We start from the raw sequence: 17315 nt of genomic DNA on the forward strand, positions 1-17315 counted from the left end.
GGGGAGAAGCTGGACTGTCTGCCATCGGGTCGGAAAGTGAGGGTGGCTTGCTTGCAGGGCTGCGCACAGGAATAATTGTTTACTGCGCTGGGGCGCAGGATGCTGGGACGCGGTCAGAGACGCCGAGCTGGCTTACTGGCAGCCATCACTGTTTGCCACACCCTAGCCTAGTGACGCCCTGAGACCCCACCCTGCACAACCTTCAAACCCACCCAAGCTCCAAGCAGCGGCTTTAGCATATGAATGGCCTGCCCTATCACAGCTTAACCTAGCAAACTTGCAGCCCAGGTCAGACAGCTCCAAAACCTCCAAACACCAAGCAAAGAGGAGAAAACTATAGTTCTCGCTGTAGCGCCTGCTGGGTGGCCTCAGATAGTAGCTGACCTGCACCCCATTGGATATCCAGAAGCCAGTGTACCTAGTGGTCAGTGTGAGACACCAGATTTCAACTCCTCACATCCATAAGTGACACATTCAAGAGGCAGACTCAGTGAGCACCAAACCCCCACTGAAACAAGTCCTGCACCATAAGCGTGTCTCCAGCGCAGCAGTTCTTCCATTATAGACACAGCGGGTCCTCACAGCCAATTGGCCTGGAGGTCAATTCCTCCCAGTGTACCAACAGCAATCAAGGCTTAACTACACCAAGACTTTACACTCAGCCCACAAGGGGTGTACCAAGAGCATCCACCTCAGGTGATTGGGGAGGCTGAGCTACTGGCCCCTATAGGTCACCTACCACACAAAGCCACTCCATCAACACAGGGAAGCAGCAAAATGCAGAGACAAAGAAACATGTCATGAATGAAAGAAATGGAAGAAAGCAAACTACTGGGCGACATAGAGTTCAGAACCACATTTATAAGGTTACTCAAGAATCTTCTAAAAACCTCCAAGAAACTTGATGAGACCTCCAAGGAGCTTAGTGAGACCTTCAAGGACCTTAATGAGAATGCCAAAAAAATAGAAAAGGACCAGTCAGAAATTAAGCATACACTGTCTGAAATAAAGAATATACAGAAATTCAACTGTAGATCAAAGGACCCCAAGAATCAAACCAAAGACCTGAAATATGAGGAAACAAAAAACACCCAACCGGAAAAACAAAAAGAAAAAAGAATCCAAAAATATGAAGATAGTGTAAGGAGCCTCTGGGACAACTTTAAGTGTACCAACATCCAAATTTTGGGGGTGCCAGAAGAAGACAGAGAGTAAAATATTGAAAACCTATTAGAAGAAATAATGACAGAAAACTTTCCCTACCTGGTGAAAGAAATAGACTTACAAGTCCAGGAAGCGCACAGAACCCCGTACAAGAGGAATCCAAAGAGGACCACACCAAGACACATCATAATTAAAATGCCAAGGGCAAAAGACAAAGAGAGAATCTTGAAAGCAGCAAGAGAAAAACAGTTGGTTACCTACAAGGGAGTACCCATAGGACTGTCAGATGATTTCTCAGCAGAAACTATGCAGGCCAGAAGGGAGTGGCAAGAAATATTCAAAGTGATGAACAGCAAGAACCTACAACCAAGATTACTCTACCCAGCAAAGCTATCATTCAGAGTTGAAGGTCAGATAAAGAGCTTCACAGACAAGAAAAAGCTAAAGGAGTTCATCACCACCAAACCAGGATTACATGAAATGCTGAAGGGTATTCTTTAAGAAGAGGAAGAAGAAGAAAAAGGTAAAGATAAAAATTATGAACAACAGAATGATATCAAATACATACCTACCAACGAGTGAATCTAAAAATCAAGTGACTAAAAAATCTGAAGAACAGAATGGACTGGTGAATATAATAGAATCAGGGACATAGAAAGGAAGTGGACTGACAATTCTCAGGGGGAAGGGGGTGTGAGGGGTGGGGGAAGAGATTGGACAAAAATCTTACACCTATGGATGAAGACAGTGGTGGGGGGTAAGGGCATGGGTGGGGTGGGGTGGGGAATCAGGTGGAGGGGAGCTATGGGGGAAAAAAAGAGGAACACCTGTAATAATCTGAACAATAAAGATTTATTTTTTTAAAAAAGAGTGTGATTTCTTTTCCATGGGGAATGAAAAAGCTTTGCTCCTAAAACTTTCAATGATTGCATTGTAAGACCCCCCAGAGGGAGACCCTTACTCTATCTCACGGATCGAAGGCAACCCCAATCATCCGCAGGAGGCGTCACTTGATGCAAACAGCAAGAGGCTTTATTCCAGCGCGCTGGGGCTCAACTCGTAACTCACATGGAGCGAGAGGTTGAACCCCGAGCAGAAAGTCTTACAAGTATATATAGGCAAAAACCATACATTGGGGGGTTACACATGTGAGGGGGGAAGAGAGGACAAAGTCGCCAGGAAATTCCAACAGGGCTCGTTAATAACATGTTTAATGACAGGGCCTAAGTTTTCAGTCAACAGTCCCATCCGGTAATCTCATGTCCTGCTTTTCTTATCTGTCAGAGCACTATTAGCTCTGTAGGCTCTTAGCTTGGTGCTGTTTCCTGGGACAGGTTTAAGGGTCTCGTTCCCATCACTGGGAGGCCTTGGAGATTTAAGATAAAACGGACAGCTGTAAAAAAAAAACTTTACTCTTTCAGTTAGGGTTTGCTTTTTTTCCTGAAGCTCCATTTTCTATTGTTGCTTTTTAATCTCTGGAGTTAAGAAGTTCAGGATTTGCCCAGATAAGATAAAGTAAACAAAATTCTTTACCTTTCAGCATCACCCAGATTATTGAGAATCACCTTCTCTATGCAAATCCAGCTGTTTCTATAATCCAATCAACCCCAACAAACCTTTACAGCAACACCTAGATTAGTAAGTTTTCTTAATAACTGTGCAAGTATAGACTAGACAAGAAGACATGTAAGCCATATGCTCAACGATGGAAAGAAATGTGTCACTAAAGGCTGAGAAAATGGGAAAAATACAAAGAGAAGTCAGGATATCTATATATTATAAATAATATTGTCAAGCAAAAAGAAATTAAGAAGCAAGAGTTCTAAAACATTATAGAGAAAAAATGTTTATATAAGTATACATGTATAACTAGAGAGCATAGATTCTAAGTCATATAAATTCTAAATCATATCTTGGGAAAATATGATAGATGTAAAATTGCCTGGTAGAATCTGTACTGCCTCTTAATCTGATTGCTTCCGATTTCTTTCTAAATGTGTTAAATGGTTAATTAAGGGATTAAGTAGGAAAGAAAAGGGTGGGTCATGCTGGGCATTGATAAACCCTGGTTCTTGGAAAGCTGCTCAGTTCCCCTCTCCTCTCTGCTGAATCCAGATACTTCTTCCCAAGATGGGTTTGACCAGCACTGCCAGTGGTAAGTTGCCATCTGTTTTCTGCTCTCTTCTTTGATAATGCCACATGCTTTGTGTACTTTCCAGAGTTTATTAAGGTTAAACTCAGTCACGATTAGAGAAATAGATTGTTGGAGTCGAGTGTTTTATGTTGATACATTGTGTTAGGGGCAGAAATATGAATCATGCTCTGTTAACCATGATTGTTCTGTCCTGGTTAGAGAAAGCACATTTTTCTTTATTTTTAATATATTTTTATTGATTTCAGAAAGGAATGGAGAGGGAGAGGGCTAGAAACTTCAATAATGAGAAAGAATCATTGGTCAGCTGCCTCTTGCACGCCCTCTGCTGGGGACCTCCCCCAGCCCGCATTGTCTCTAATCTGTAATCATTTTACCCATTCTTATTCGTTTTGCCTACTTCCCCATGCCTGTAATACCCTTTTTTATTCCTTTTGCATCCCATTCTTATTCCTTTTGCCTACTTTCCCATGTAATCTTTGTCCTTTTATCCAATATAAGCAGCTGGCTTATGGGGGGAGGCAGGTAAAGCAGAATGACCTGCTGCTCTCCCATACTGCTGGCATTATTGGAATAAACACTCATATGTGATTCAATCCTGTCTCTGCTTAATTGGCTCAAGTACTGACAGGCAACCTGGGCCCATTTGTTGTTTCTTTAAGATGTTATATGACAGGAAAAACCTTCTGGGCAACATACATAGTAAGAGACAGCCATGAGTCCCATCTGTGGATTGTCAAAAGTTTTAAAGTTGGCACTTTATTTTTTGTTAATCCTCACCAGAGGATATTTTTCCCATTGCTCTTCAGAGAGTATGGGAGGGAGGGAGGGAAGGAGGGAGGGAGAGAGACATCAATGTGAGAGAGACACATCGACTGGTTGCCTCCCGAGCATGCCCCCACGGAGGCCGGGGATCAAACCTGCAGCCTCTTGACCGGGAATTGAGCCTGAGACCCTTCAGTGTGTGGACCAATGCTCTAACCACTTAGCAACACTGGCCAGGGCAAAGTTGGCAATTTATGTATTTTTTTTATTTTTTAATATATTTTTATTGATTTCAGAGTGGAAAGGAGAGGGAGAGATAGAAACATCAATGATGAGAGAGAATCATTGATCGGCACCTCCTGCATGCCCCCTCCTGGAGATTGAGCCCGCAACCCAGGCATGGGCCCTTGACCTGAATCCTTCAGGCCACAGGCCAACGCTCTATCCACTGAGCCAAACCGGCTAGGGCAAAGTTGGCACTTTAAATGAAGAAAAATATATGTGGAATACCTAAATATTTTATATGTAATTTCCCTAAAATTTATTTCTATCACAAAAATATTTTTTACTACTGTATATATATTTTTTATAATTTTTAATCATTTTTATATATCATTTTTTACTACTGTTATATATATATCCAAACTATATGTCTTCGATTTAGCATGACTGTAAATGTATTCCCAAAGAAAAAGTAGAGAATACAGTCAAACCTTAGCTCTTGAAAGTAGTCTCCCATCTTGAACAATTCGGCTCTCCACCAAGTTGTTCACGGAAAAAATGTCTCCACTTCCTAACAAAACTTCATTCTGAATCGGACAGCCCTTTCCTATTGACACATCAGCATGACAAAAAGCATCTTCTAGGTCCAAACAAAGGAGAGAATGCAAGTCAGTTTACCCCTAACCCTCCAGTTGTTTAAATCTCAGGAAATTGTGCTGTGAATATCTTAGGTGTTTTTGTTTTGTTTTGCTATTGTTGCTAGTGAAATGGATGGTTAGCACAATTTTAAAACATAAAGAGGCCATCAAGTGCGTTGATGCTACTAAGGCTGGGAAAGTGCTCAACAAAACAAAGATGACAGACAATTGAAGAAGTAGAAAAACCGTTGTTTTGGATAAATGAAAAGCAGTTTGTTGATGACAGCATTTCTGAGGCAATGATATGTGAAAAAGGGAAGAAACGAGTGCTGAAAGTGATTTAAGACTAGTAGAGATGGTTTAATAAATTTAAGAAAATAAGTATTTGTTTATAGGTTAAACAGGATATTAGACGTACTGTATATAAGAAAGGTTAAACAGGGAATCATTTAGGGATCTAGAATGGATTAATTCAACTTACGTGATTTCTAAAGAGAAAGAATGATTTGGTTTTCAAACAAATTACTTCTCGTATAGCCTTCCAGAATGAAGTAAGTTCCAGAACAGGGGTTCCACTGTAATCATTGGACCTATAAGCTTTCAACTTGAAATAAACATAAGACATACGCTCACACAGTTTTTAATCCATAAGCACATCCTTCATATTCCTCTCCCCATTTTCTCTTCATCAGGCAAACTACAGAAAAGAACCTGGCAAGGCAAGGTTATTTTCAACCAGAGTCAAAAGGATATCCTCCTAAAACAGTTTAAACAAAACCCCTACCTTGATACAGCTACTAAGGGACAGTTGGCCAGGGAGATTGGCGTTCCGGAGAAAAAGATTCTGGTAAGCACTAGCTTTCTATTTCATTATCTGTCAGAGTCAAAGTGAAGAGAAAAGGTGGGCTCAGCACTGTCAGGCAATTCTCTTATGTCTGGTATGCTTCCCAGGTTTTTCCTGTTATTATAACTTTAAAAACAAAATAAAAGGGACAAGAACTCTGTTTATATCTTTTACCAGTGAGGGAAACAATTCACTGACGGAAGAAGAATATATTAATGTAGGCTCTCTCATAGGAGAGACTTAAAATCAATTTTAGCAAATATAATAAACTAGAGGCCCGGTGCACAAAATTTGTGCACGGAGGTGTGGCGGGGGGGGGGGGGGGGATGTCCCTCAGCCCGGCCTACAAAGACACCAGCATCCCTCACCCCGGCCTCTAGCCAGAGGTTCTTCCCCTCCTTCCGCACAGCCTCTGGGACGATGCTTGTCCTGGGGCCTCCTCAGGGCACCGGCCCACGATGCCCTGCAGCTCGGGTACTCGGGGGTTTGGGCTTTCAGGTCCGGCTTCCCTGCCCGGTGTGGTGCGCATCAGCTGCCATGGGAGCCGCGCCTCAGGAGTCACCCCCTTGGGCCATACTACTTGCAAGTGTGTGTGGGGGGGTGGCCTCGGTGGCAGTGATTTGATGTCTGTAGCATGCCCGCCAGACACCCCCCTGCTGCAGCGCCACACTGGTCGTGTCTGGATTGTGGGCAAGGGGCTTCCAGTCTGCGACTGGGGCTGCTGGGCTGCAACTGGGGGCTGCAGGGGGAGGACCCCGGCACCCATAGCACTCCATCAGCATCAGGAACTGGAAAGATCCATTTTTCTGGGTCCTCCCCTCCCTCCACACAGCTGGGGCGCGGACACTGGGCTTGCGTCCCCACAGGCCCCTTCCCTCCCTCCATGGCCAAGGAGCAGATGCTGGGCTCCCGTTGCCAGGGCAACGCCACCAGCGTCTACTATGGGCGCTGCCATTTTTGTTGCAGATTGACAGTTAATTTACATATTACTCTTTTATTAGATAGGATTAGATCACTATGATAATGATATGGTATTAAATATTGGAATACATACTGCAGAATAATTATCCTATCTAATAAAAAGGGAATATGCTAATTGACCCTCACACCATTGCAAAGATGGTGGCACCCACAACCAATAAGGAGGGAATATGCTAATTGACTGCCCTGCCCTCCAAGATGGCAGCACCCAGAGCCACAAGATTGCAGCGCCCAGTCCCCTTTGCCGCGCACCTGCCTCTGGAGTCCCCCAGTCCCCTCAGCCCTCCAGCCACCCAGGGCCTGCCTGAGGCGCAGGCAAGCCTCAGATGGCAGCTGCCAGCCACCCAGGGCCGCCTGAGGCTCAGGTAACCAGGGCCAGCCAAGGCTTGCGCTGCCAACAGTGGCAGCAGCAGAGGTGTGATGGGCATTGCTTCCCCTGATCGCCAGGTTGCCTCCCGCCCCTGAGGGCTCCCGGACTGTGAGAGGGGGCAGGCCAGGCTGAGGGACCCCCCACTCCAGTGCATGAATTTTCATGCACCAGGCCTCTAGTTATTATATAATTAGGAAACTGGGGCAAGACTTATTTAACTCCCAATTTTCAGACCAGGTTTTTCTTTTTCTTAATTAATATATATTTTTAAAGTTTTTTAAACATATTTTTTAATTTATTTCAGAGAGGAAGGGAGAGGGAGAGATAGAAACATAATGATGAGAGAGAATCATTATTTGGCTGCCTCCTGCATTACCCCCACTGGGGGTAGAGCCCACAACCCGGGCATGTGCCCTTGGCTGGAATTGAACCCAGGATCCTTCGGTCTGTAGGCTGATGCTCCATCCACTGAGCTAAACCAGCTAGGGATAAATTGGTATCTTAAATGTGATTCATAAACAGGAGTGTATGAAGTAAAATCCCATATTGTGTTATTTTGAATAAAACTACTGATGTAAAACTGAAAATAAGTTGGATTTCAGTCAGCAAGAAGATAGCTGTAAACAATACAATTATGCCAGGTGAAACAGTATTTAAAACAATGAAGACGATTGAAATGTGCTTTTAGAGGAAAATAATGAGTTCAGATTTGGTTATAAGGCTCTCAGTCTGATGAGATGCTGGGAAAAAGAAATTTTACTCTCCATGCATTTGTTCTGGGTGTGGAAGACAGTTTACTCAAATCTCATCCTATGGCAATATCTGGTGATCATAGCTGAATGAGAGATATTGGGCCCATTTCAACTGATGTGGAAGATGGCAAGTCCAGAAAACCATGTAGAATGAGGTTGGCTCTTCCATAGTGTTCACTGATTTATTCATTAGTTTCCAGGTTCCACCTGTTCTTAAAACGTAATTTAAAAAAATTTTAGTAATTAATTTAGAGAACAGATATAACCTTTTAGCATAATGCCTGGGTTATAAGAGTGGTTCCAGGGCTATTGGTTGTCATTAATAGTCTAACTCTTATTACAAACTAGAGGCCCCGTGCATGAAATTCGTGCAAGGGGGGGGGGGGGCGCCTGTCCCTCAGCCCAGCCTACACCCTCTTCAATCAGGGACCCCTCGAGGGATGTCCGACTGCCCATTTAGGCCCGATCCCACATCCCTCTCACCATCCAGGACTACTGGGTCCCAACCGCTCCCCTGCCTGCCTGCCTGATTGCCCCTAACCGCTTCTGCCTGCCATCCTGATCATCCCCTAACCACTCCCCTGCCAGCCTGACTGATGCCTAACTGCTCCCCTGCCTGCCCAATTGCCCCTAACTGCCCTCCCCTGCCAATCTGGTCGCCCCTAACTGTCCTCCCCTGCAGGCCTGGTCACCCCTAACTGCTCTCTCCTGCTGGCCTGGTCCCCCCCAACTGCCCTCCCATGCTGGCCTGATCAACCACAACTGCCCTTCCCTGCTGGCCATCTTGTGGTGGCCATCTTGAGTTCACATAGAGGCAGCCATCTTTGACCACACGGGGCAGCCATCTTGTGTGTTGGAGTGACGGTCAATTTGCATATTACTCTTTTATGAGATAGGATTATCTATATATATAAAAGCCTAATATGCTAAGTGACCAAACCATTCAACTGTTTGACCAGTCACTATGATGCTTACTGACCACCAGGGGGCAGATGCTCTGACTGGTAGGTTAGCTTGCTGCTGGGGTCCAGCCAATTGTGCACCACTGGGGTCCCTTGGCCTGGTCTGCATCCTCTCGCTATCCGGGACCCCTCAGGATGTCAGAGAGCCAGTTTCAGCCCAATCCCCACAGGCCAGGTTGAGGGACCACCACCGGTGCACAAATCCATGCACCAGGCCTCTAGTCTAATTATAAAAGTAAAACATTCAGCAATAATTAGAAAGTACATTGCAATTTTGACTCCAGTAATGAATAAATGAACAAAGAGTTCACCTTTTTAAAAGAATGTTTTTATTGATTTTAGAAAGAGAGAAAGGGAGAAGGGTAGATAGAAACATCATTGATTATTTGCCCCCTCTACTTCCTTTATTGGGGATTGAGCCTGCAACCTGGGCATGTGCCCTGATGAGCGACTTCTTGGTTCATGGATCGGTGCTCAACCACAGAGCCACACCAGCTGGGCAAGAGGTCACTGTTTTTGTTAGTGACCGTAGTTTCACAGTGAGTTGTACAGGGTCTCTAGGAGTCTCCTTACCTATTGCTGAGTGTGGGATAAAATAAGTGAGAGGAAGTGTGGACACGTGTTAGTCTAACCCTTAACTGTAGCTAATTCTATTCCCCAGTTAAATGATTTTCTAAGACCATATCCATATGTATTGAGTATTTCTTATGAAGAGATGATGGGGGCCAATAAGACATTTAAACATTGAAGACCTGTTGTAAGAGCAAGAGATCCGAGGAGAGAAATACTGATCTCCTTTGAGAAAACTAACAGTGTCTTTTAAATCAGGGAGATCTACTTTGGATACTATGAGGATGACCATAAAGGAAATGTTAATTTGAGTTGAAGATTGTGTGCTGCCTGAATTGTATGCTAATAGTTACATCATTCCTAGGATAATACATCACCTTTTTCTGATGGTTATTATCCCAATGGCAGTTGATCAAATCAGTTTTACTTAACTGCATTGATATTTGCAGTGACATAGATTGGGTTACATGAATATCATGTCTTTTCCTCCTTAGACTTGGTTTAAAAATCACAGAACAAAACTGAGAACATTGGGAACTGAACCGTCCTCAGGAAAAGACCACACCCAGGAGCAGCACCAGCATCAGCCTTGGACTCAAGGTAACAATCCACAGATCCAAAGGTAGTTCTTCAGTGGGTCCCATTGAGAGCAAAAACGATTCTGCATGTTGTGTTCAAATTCTCCACAAAACGTCCTTATCTTAGGACCTAGTTACAGCTTGTTCTAGGAATCCTAGAGTCAGAAATATAAGCATGGTCCGCCAGTTGGCTGGGACAGGCAAGTTCTAGCAAGCAAATCTCTGGGCCTTTTGGCCCTGCTCCTCTAAGCCTGGTGTAACCTAAGGGGGGTTCAGAGAGAGTAAGTTATGGTCTGCTCAAACTTGAGTTTCCAGTTCAAATGTGAAAACTGTCCTAGAAGCTGCCAGAAAAGGCCAGACATCCATCACAAGCTCTCAATCCAACATCCTACTTTAAGCCTTTGACAGGAACCGATTACCTAATACTGCAACCAGGAAAATATTGGCTGAACAAACAGGCATTCAGGAATCAAGAATTCAAGTACGTTCTACGTCTGTGGCACCAAATACCTCCTATGATATTGCCCCTCAAAGATTGCTGGAAAAGGGTTGCCCTATCTTGAGTTATCAGTCATCAAGGGACAAAGATAATGGATGGTAAAGACCTGGCATTGTAAGTCAGATTCCTACAAAAGGAAGAATTTTTGCATCATATTGTCAGTAGTGTGTCCATTTAAAATCACCAGCAACCCGGCTGATGTGGCTGAGTGTTTTTTGCTTTGGGGAGGCTGTGCCAAAAGGTCACAATTCGATTCCCAGTCAGGGCACATGTCCGGGTTGCAGGCGCAATCTCCAGTGTGGTGCATGCAGGAGGCAGCTGATCAATGATTCTCTGTTATCATTGACTAGAGGCCTGGTGCATGAAAATTCATGCACAGGATGGGGGGTCCCTCAGCCCAGCCTGACCCCTCTCACAGTCTGGGAGTCCTCAGGGGTGGAAGGCAACCTGGTAATCAGGGGAAGGCGACGCCCCATCACACCTCTGCTGCTGCCACTACTGACAGCACAAGCCTTGGCCGGCCCTGGTTACCTGTGCCTCAGGACGGCCCTGGGTGGCTGGGCAGCCACCATCCAAGGCTTACCTGCACCTCAGGCCAGCCCTGGGTGGCTGGGAGGCTGAGGGGACTGGCGGACTCCGGAGGTAGGCGTGCAGAGCTGCTGGACCCACCTGGGGGCAGGCCCTGCCATGCCGCGCCTGCCGCCCCTGCGGGGCTGAGGGGACTGGGCACCACCATTTTTGAGGGCAGGGCAGTCAATTAGCATATTCCCTCCTTATTGGCTGTGGGCACTGCCATCGTTGTGGGCAGGGCAGTCAATTAGCATATTCCCTCCTTATTGGCTGTGGGCGCCGCCATCTTTGCTGTGGCATGAGGGTCAATTAGCATATTCCCTCTTTATTAGATAGGATGTTTTTCTCCCTTCCTGTCTGAAACCAATAAAAATATTTTTAATCGTTTTTATGTGACTGTATATCATTATTGTCTTTTATTTTTTAAATAAATCTTTATTGTTCAGATTACAGTTTTTCCTTTTTTGTCCCCCCCATAGATCCCCTCCACCTGGTTCCCACCCCACCCCATGCCCTTACCCGCCCCCAACCCCACATTCCTCATCCATAGGTGTACCATTTTTGTCCAGTCTCTTCCTGGACCCCCCACACTACCTTCCCCCCAAGAATTGTCAGTCCACTCCCTTTCTATGCCCCTGATTCTATTATATTCACCAGTCCATTCTGTTCTTCAGATTTTTTATTCACTTTTTGATAGATATGTATTTGTTGTTCATAATTTTTATCTTTACCTTTTTCTTCTTCTTCCTCTTCTTACAGAATACCCTTCAGCATTTCATATAATACTGGTTTGGTGGTGATGAACTCCTTTAGCTTTTTCTTGTCTGTGAAGCTCTTTATCTGACCTTCAATTCTGAATGATAGCTTTGCTGGGTAGAGTAATCTTGGTTGTAGGTTCTTGTTATTCATCACTTTGAATATCTCTTGCCACTCCCTTCTGGCCTGCATAGTTTCTGTTGAGAAATCAGCTGACATTTCTATGGGTACTCCCTTGTAGGTAACCAACTGTTTTTCTCTTGCTGCTTTTAATATTCTCTCTTTGTCTTTTGCCCTTGGCATTTTAATTATGATGTGTCTTGGTGCGGTCCTCTTTGGATTCCTTTTGTTTGGGGTTCTGTGCGTTTCCTGGACTTGTAAGTCTATTTCTTTCACCAGGTGGGGGAAGTTTTCGGTCATTATTTTTTTTAATATATATTTTTATTGATTTTTTACAGAGAGGAAAGGAGAGGGAATGAGAGTTAGAAACATCGATGAGAGAGAAACATCGATCAGCTGCCTCCTGCACACCCCCTACTGGGGATGTGCCTGCAACCAAGGTACATGCCCTTGACCGGAATCGAACCTGAGACCCTTCAGTCCGCAGGCCAACGGTCTATCCACTGAGCCAAACCAGTTAGGGCTCGGTCATTATTTATTCAAATAGGTTTTCAGTATCTTGCTCTCTCTCTTCTTCTGGCACCCCTATAATTCGGATGTTGGTACGCTTGAAGGTGTCCCAGAGGCTCCTTACACTATCTTCATGTTTTTGGATTCCTTTTTTCTTTTTGCTTTTCCGGTTGGGTGTTTTTTGTTTCTTTGTATTTCAAATCTTTGACTTGATTCTTGCGATCCTCTAGTCTGATGTTGGATCTCTGTATATTAGTCTTTATTTCAGTCAGTGTATGTTTAATTTCTAGTTGGTCCTTTTTCATATCCTTGAGGGTCTCACTAAATTTATTGGTGGTTTCTAGAAAATTCTTGAAAAACTTTATAACCATGGTTTTGAACTCTATATCCAGTAGTTTGCTTTACTCCATTTCTTTCATTTGTGACCTGTTTCTTTGTCTCTGCATTTTGGCTGCTTCCCTGTGTTGATAGAGTGGCTTTGTGTGTTAGGTGTTCTATAGGGCCCAGTGGCTCAGCCTCCCCAGTTACCTGAGGTGGACACTATTGGTGCACCACTTTGTGGGCTGTGTGCACAGTCTTGTTGTAGTTAAGCCTTGACTGTTGTTGGTATCACTGGGAGGAATTGACCTCCAGGCCAATTGGCTGTGAGGATCAGTTGTGTCTATGATGGGAGAACTTCTGTGCTGGAGACACCCTTATGGGGCAAGACTTGCTTCAGTGGGGCTTTGGTGCTCATTGAGTCTGCACCCTGAGTGTGTCCCTTATGGATCTGAAGAGTTGTAATCTGGAGGGCCCTACTCTGACCACTGGGTACAGTGGCTCATGGCTCTCCAAGGAGGTGCAAATTTAGCCTGAGGTCACCCAGCAGGAGCTACAGAGAGATATGCAGATTCCTCTTCTTTGTTTGGGGTTTGGAGGTGCCCAGATGAGGCCCTGCTGTGAAGCAATGCAAGCTGCTGTGGAGCCTTGGGGCTTTTTTGGAAGTTCTGGGGCTCTCTGACCCAGCTGCAGTTTGTTAGGTAATTTTAGACTGCCAAGGGCCAGGCCATTCATATGCAAAAGCCTCTGTGTACAGCTGGGGTGGGGTGTAAATTGGGTGGGGCAGGGTCTCAGGGAATCAACAGGACGGAGCAAACAGCAATGGCTGACCTTCAGCCCTGTTCTAAGGGGCCCCCGGGTCTCAGTGTCCCACGGTAATCGCTGCAAGCACCTCTGAAAAAAAGCCACCCTCGTGTTCCAGCTCGATGCCAGACAGTCCAGTTTCCCCTCGTATGAGTCTGGGTCCCCAGAGTCTCGCCCGGAACTGGAATTCAGAGCAGTTGGGAACTTGTGTCTCCCTCCCGATTGAAAATGACAGCTGCGTCCTCAGTTGCCAGCCCTTCTCGCGTGCGCGCCTCCATACGTCCGCACTTTACTTCCGCACCTCCTCTGAGTCTCAGTGTGCTTTTTAAAATATATATATACATTTTATTGATTTCAGAGAGGAAGGAAGAGGGAGAGAGAGATAGAAACATCAATGATGAGAATCATTGATTGGCTGCCTCCTGCACGACCCCCACTGGGGATCGAACCCACAACCCGGGCATGTGCCCTGACCAGAATCGAACCTGGGGCCCTTCAGTCCCCAGGCCATGGCTCTATCTACAGAGCCAAACCAGCTAGGGCTCAGTGTGCTTTTCTCTTCCCTTCTAGTTGTAGAATTTCCACTCAGCCAGCCTTCCTGTGGTTCTGGAGATGTCTGTTTTGTCTTTTAGTTGTAGTTTTGAAGTGATTGTGTGAGGCAGCAAGTTCAGGTGTTTACCTATGCCACCATCTTGGTTTCTCTCTTTTTAATCATCTACACCAATAAAAGAGAAACATGCAAATTAACCATTACTCTGCTACACCCATCAGCCAATCAGGAGCGAGTATGCAAATTAACCCAACCAAATGGCAGCCAGCCACAGAGCTGGAGCAAACTGGAGGCTTGGGTTGCCCCGGCAATGGAGGAAGCCAAGCTTCCTGCCCACACTGGCCAGCCCTGACCTCCACTCAAGGCTACAACGTTTCAATTATAGAAGATAAATAAATCCTAGATACTTGCTTCCAGCCAGCTCTGGCCTCCGCTCAAGGAGGCGCTGAAAAAAAAAAAAAAAAGAAGAAAAGGAAGGGCTGGGACCTTGGGTCGCCAGGGGGTGATCAGGCCAGGATGGGACAGCAGGGGCCTTTGGGGGTAAGCAGACCAGCAGGGGGGCCAATTCGGGGTGAGCAGGCCATCAGTGGGGGTCAGTTGGAGTTGATCAGGACAGCGGGGGGTGAGCAGTTTGGAGTGAGCAGGCCAGTGGGGGGGGCAGTTGGGGGCGAGCAGGCCAGTGGGGAGGGAAAGTGGGGGCAAGCAGGCCAGCAGTGGGGGCAGTTGGGGGTGATCCGGCTGGCGGGGGGCATTTGGGGGGGAGCAGGCCAGAAGGCAGAGTGGTTAGGGGCAATCAGGCAGGCAGGCAGGCAGGCAGGTGAGCAGCTGGAGCCAGCAGTCCCGGATTGTGAGAGGGATGTCTGGCTGCTGGTTTAGGCCCGATCCCTGTAAACCGGCAGTAGGACATCCTTCGAGGGGACCCAGATTGGAGAGGGTGCAGGCCAGGCTGAGGAACATCCCCCCTCCCCACCCCACCATGCACGAATTTCGTGCATCAGGCCACTAGTTTTAAAAAATAAAATAAAATCAGCAGCAAAAATGTTGTAAAAGAAGGATTCTAGAGCATATGCCTTTTTAGCCAGTTTCAATTCATCTGTTGCTGTGTGCTATGACCTTAATTTATGTGTATGTTTGTGTATATACACATGCATATGCATACACACATACACATACTGAACACATATTTCATGCATGTGTGTGTGTGTAATATATATATATATATATATATATATATATATATATATATATATCCTGATATTAGGGCCTATGTTAATATTGCCTTTGCTTTACACAGTATGAGAAATGGTGCCAGAATTGCTTAACTTATGATGTCCATATCTCCCCTTTTCCTGCATACATGTGGTTTCAGAACCAAAGATCTCCATACCCAGGGCAGAGCAGAAGTAAGCCTGTGAATTCCTTGGTAGAGGGCCCAAATGGGACACCGGATCTGATAGTTCAGCAGCACCAAATCAACCTGACCATGCTCCCATGCTGGTCTCATTTTCCTTTCTCCAACGTTTTCAGCAATAACCAAACACCTCTACCTGCTCTACTCCTGTTCCATGTGTCTTCTGTCCCTTCTGTGAACCAAGGACCAAGTGTCATGATGGTGCAGCCCATGCAGGCTGGGCAGGGCGGAGAGAACCCTCCCTCTACTTGGACACTTACAAACTACCTGCCAATACTGCTGACTCCAGGAGGGGGCCTCTCCAGTGCTCACAATCCTTTCTGGCTCCGAAACCAAGAAAAATGCCAGAATCACAAAGAACAGACTGCCACAGGAGTACTACAGTTGCAGGACTATTCTCAGCCTCATCCTGACCACAAAAAACACCAATCACAGGATCTGGATCAGATGGACATCTCTTACATTGTGCAATGGTACGATGAGAGATGCCAGGCTCTGATTGCAGAATGGGACCCTCGGGAAGGGACACACTGAGCCACACAATACACAGCTCAGCTGGAGACCCATCTCATTTCCTCGGCTAACTGCACCAACATTTATTTCAGGCCTTTATTTATTTTACTTTCTTATTAATCCTCACCCAAGGATAGTTTTCCATTGATTTTTAGAGACAGTGGAAGGGAGAGGGAAAGACAGAGAGACACATCGATTGGTTGCCTCACATACACGCCCCAACCAGGGCTGGAGATTGAGCCTGCAACCGCGGTATGTGGTACCTGCCCTTGACCGGTATAGAATCCAGGACCCTACACTCCAAGGGCAGACGCTCTATCCACTGAGTCAAACCACCTAGGGCAGTGGTCGGCAAACTCATTAGTCAACAGAGCCAAATATCAACAGTACAACGATTGAAATTTCTTTTGAAAGCCAAATTTTTTAAACTTAAACTTCTTCTAATGCCACTTCTTCAAAATAAACTCGCCCAGGCCATGGTATTTTGTGGAAGAGCCACACTCAAGGGGCCAAAGAGCCGCATGTGGCTTGTGAGCCACAGTTTGCCGACCACGGGACTAGGGCAAAACCTCAAGCCTTTAGGTCAACTCCTGCAATCCCCAAATTTTCAGGGAAAGGTACAAACTTTTCTGAGTACTGTTTCCACATGAAAGGGACGCTCCAGGATTCTAGTTGTGCCTCAGTGAACATTTTCAGGCTCTTTTCCACATAATGCAAGGCTCACTTTCAGGGGAGGAAGACAACATCATTCTCATAGAACCTGGTTCAGGCCTCCTTTCTTTGGAAGCAGAATCAGTGCAATTTAAAGGACAATAAACAATGAACTCGTTCTGTTCAGGATGAGACTAATGCAGGGGAAGGAGAAACCACTTGGAAACCCAAATAAAAGTTCTACTCTGTGTTGTGGGCAGTGGTTATCTTCTGTACTCATTTCACTGAGTAAGGGATTGTTTCCAAGCACCATAATGCTTCTAGAAGCACCAGGACATGAGGCAGTGGACACATCTGCTGAATCCTGAGCAAAAGCTTTTAACTGACAAATATGACCTCTTCCCTGTAATCAACATGTCCAGTGTCCAGGAAATCGACACATGAAATAATTATACCACTCATGGAATAATTCTCAAATATGTATTGTTGTGTCGTGTCTTGGGTCAGCAAGGAAGCTGGGTGTATGTCCTCTAATTTCCACACACAAGCTGAAAGCCACTCCATAGCACTCAAGCAGACAGAAAGCCTCAAGCAGGTGCTTGCAGGACTCCTGTT

At 45.6% G+C, this 17315-nt stretch overlaps 1 protein-coding gene across 1 annotated transcript; it reads left to right on the forward strand.

The window, feature by feature from the left end:
• Nucleotides 1-3294: 3294 nt before the first annotated feature.
• DUXB (double homeobox B) lies at nucleotides 3295-16070 on the forward strand (the record flags this gene model as incomplete). Its single annotated transcript, XM_080645223.1, has 5 exons — nucleotides 3295-3319; nucleotides 5634-5788; nucleotides 9915-10020; nucleotides 10397-10479; nucleotides 15483-16070. 5 exons carry the CDS (start codon nucleotides 3295-3297, stop codon nucleotides 16068-16070), a joined length of 957 nt encoding a protein of 318 aa, XP_080501349.1.
• Between the last annotated feature and the right edge of the window lie 1245 nt (nucleotides 16071-17315).

This window comes from Plecotus auritus (assembly GCF_963455305.1).
Source record: "Plecotus auritus genome assembly, chromosome: 10".
Classification (NCBI taxonomy): Eukaryota; Metazoa; Chordata; class Mammalia; order Chiroptera; family Vespertilionidae; genus Plecotus; species Plecotus auritus.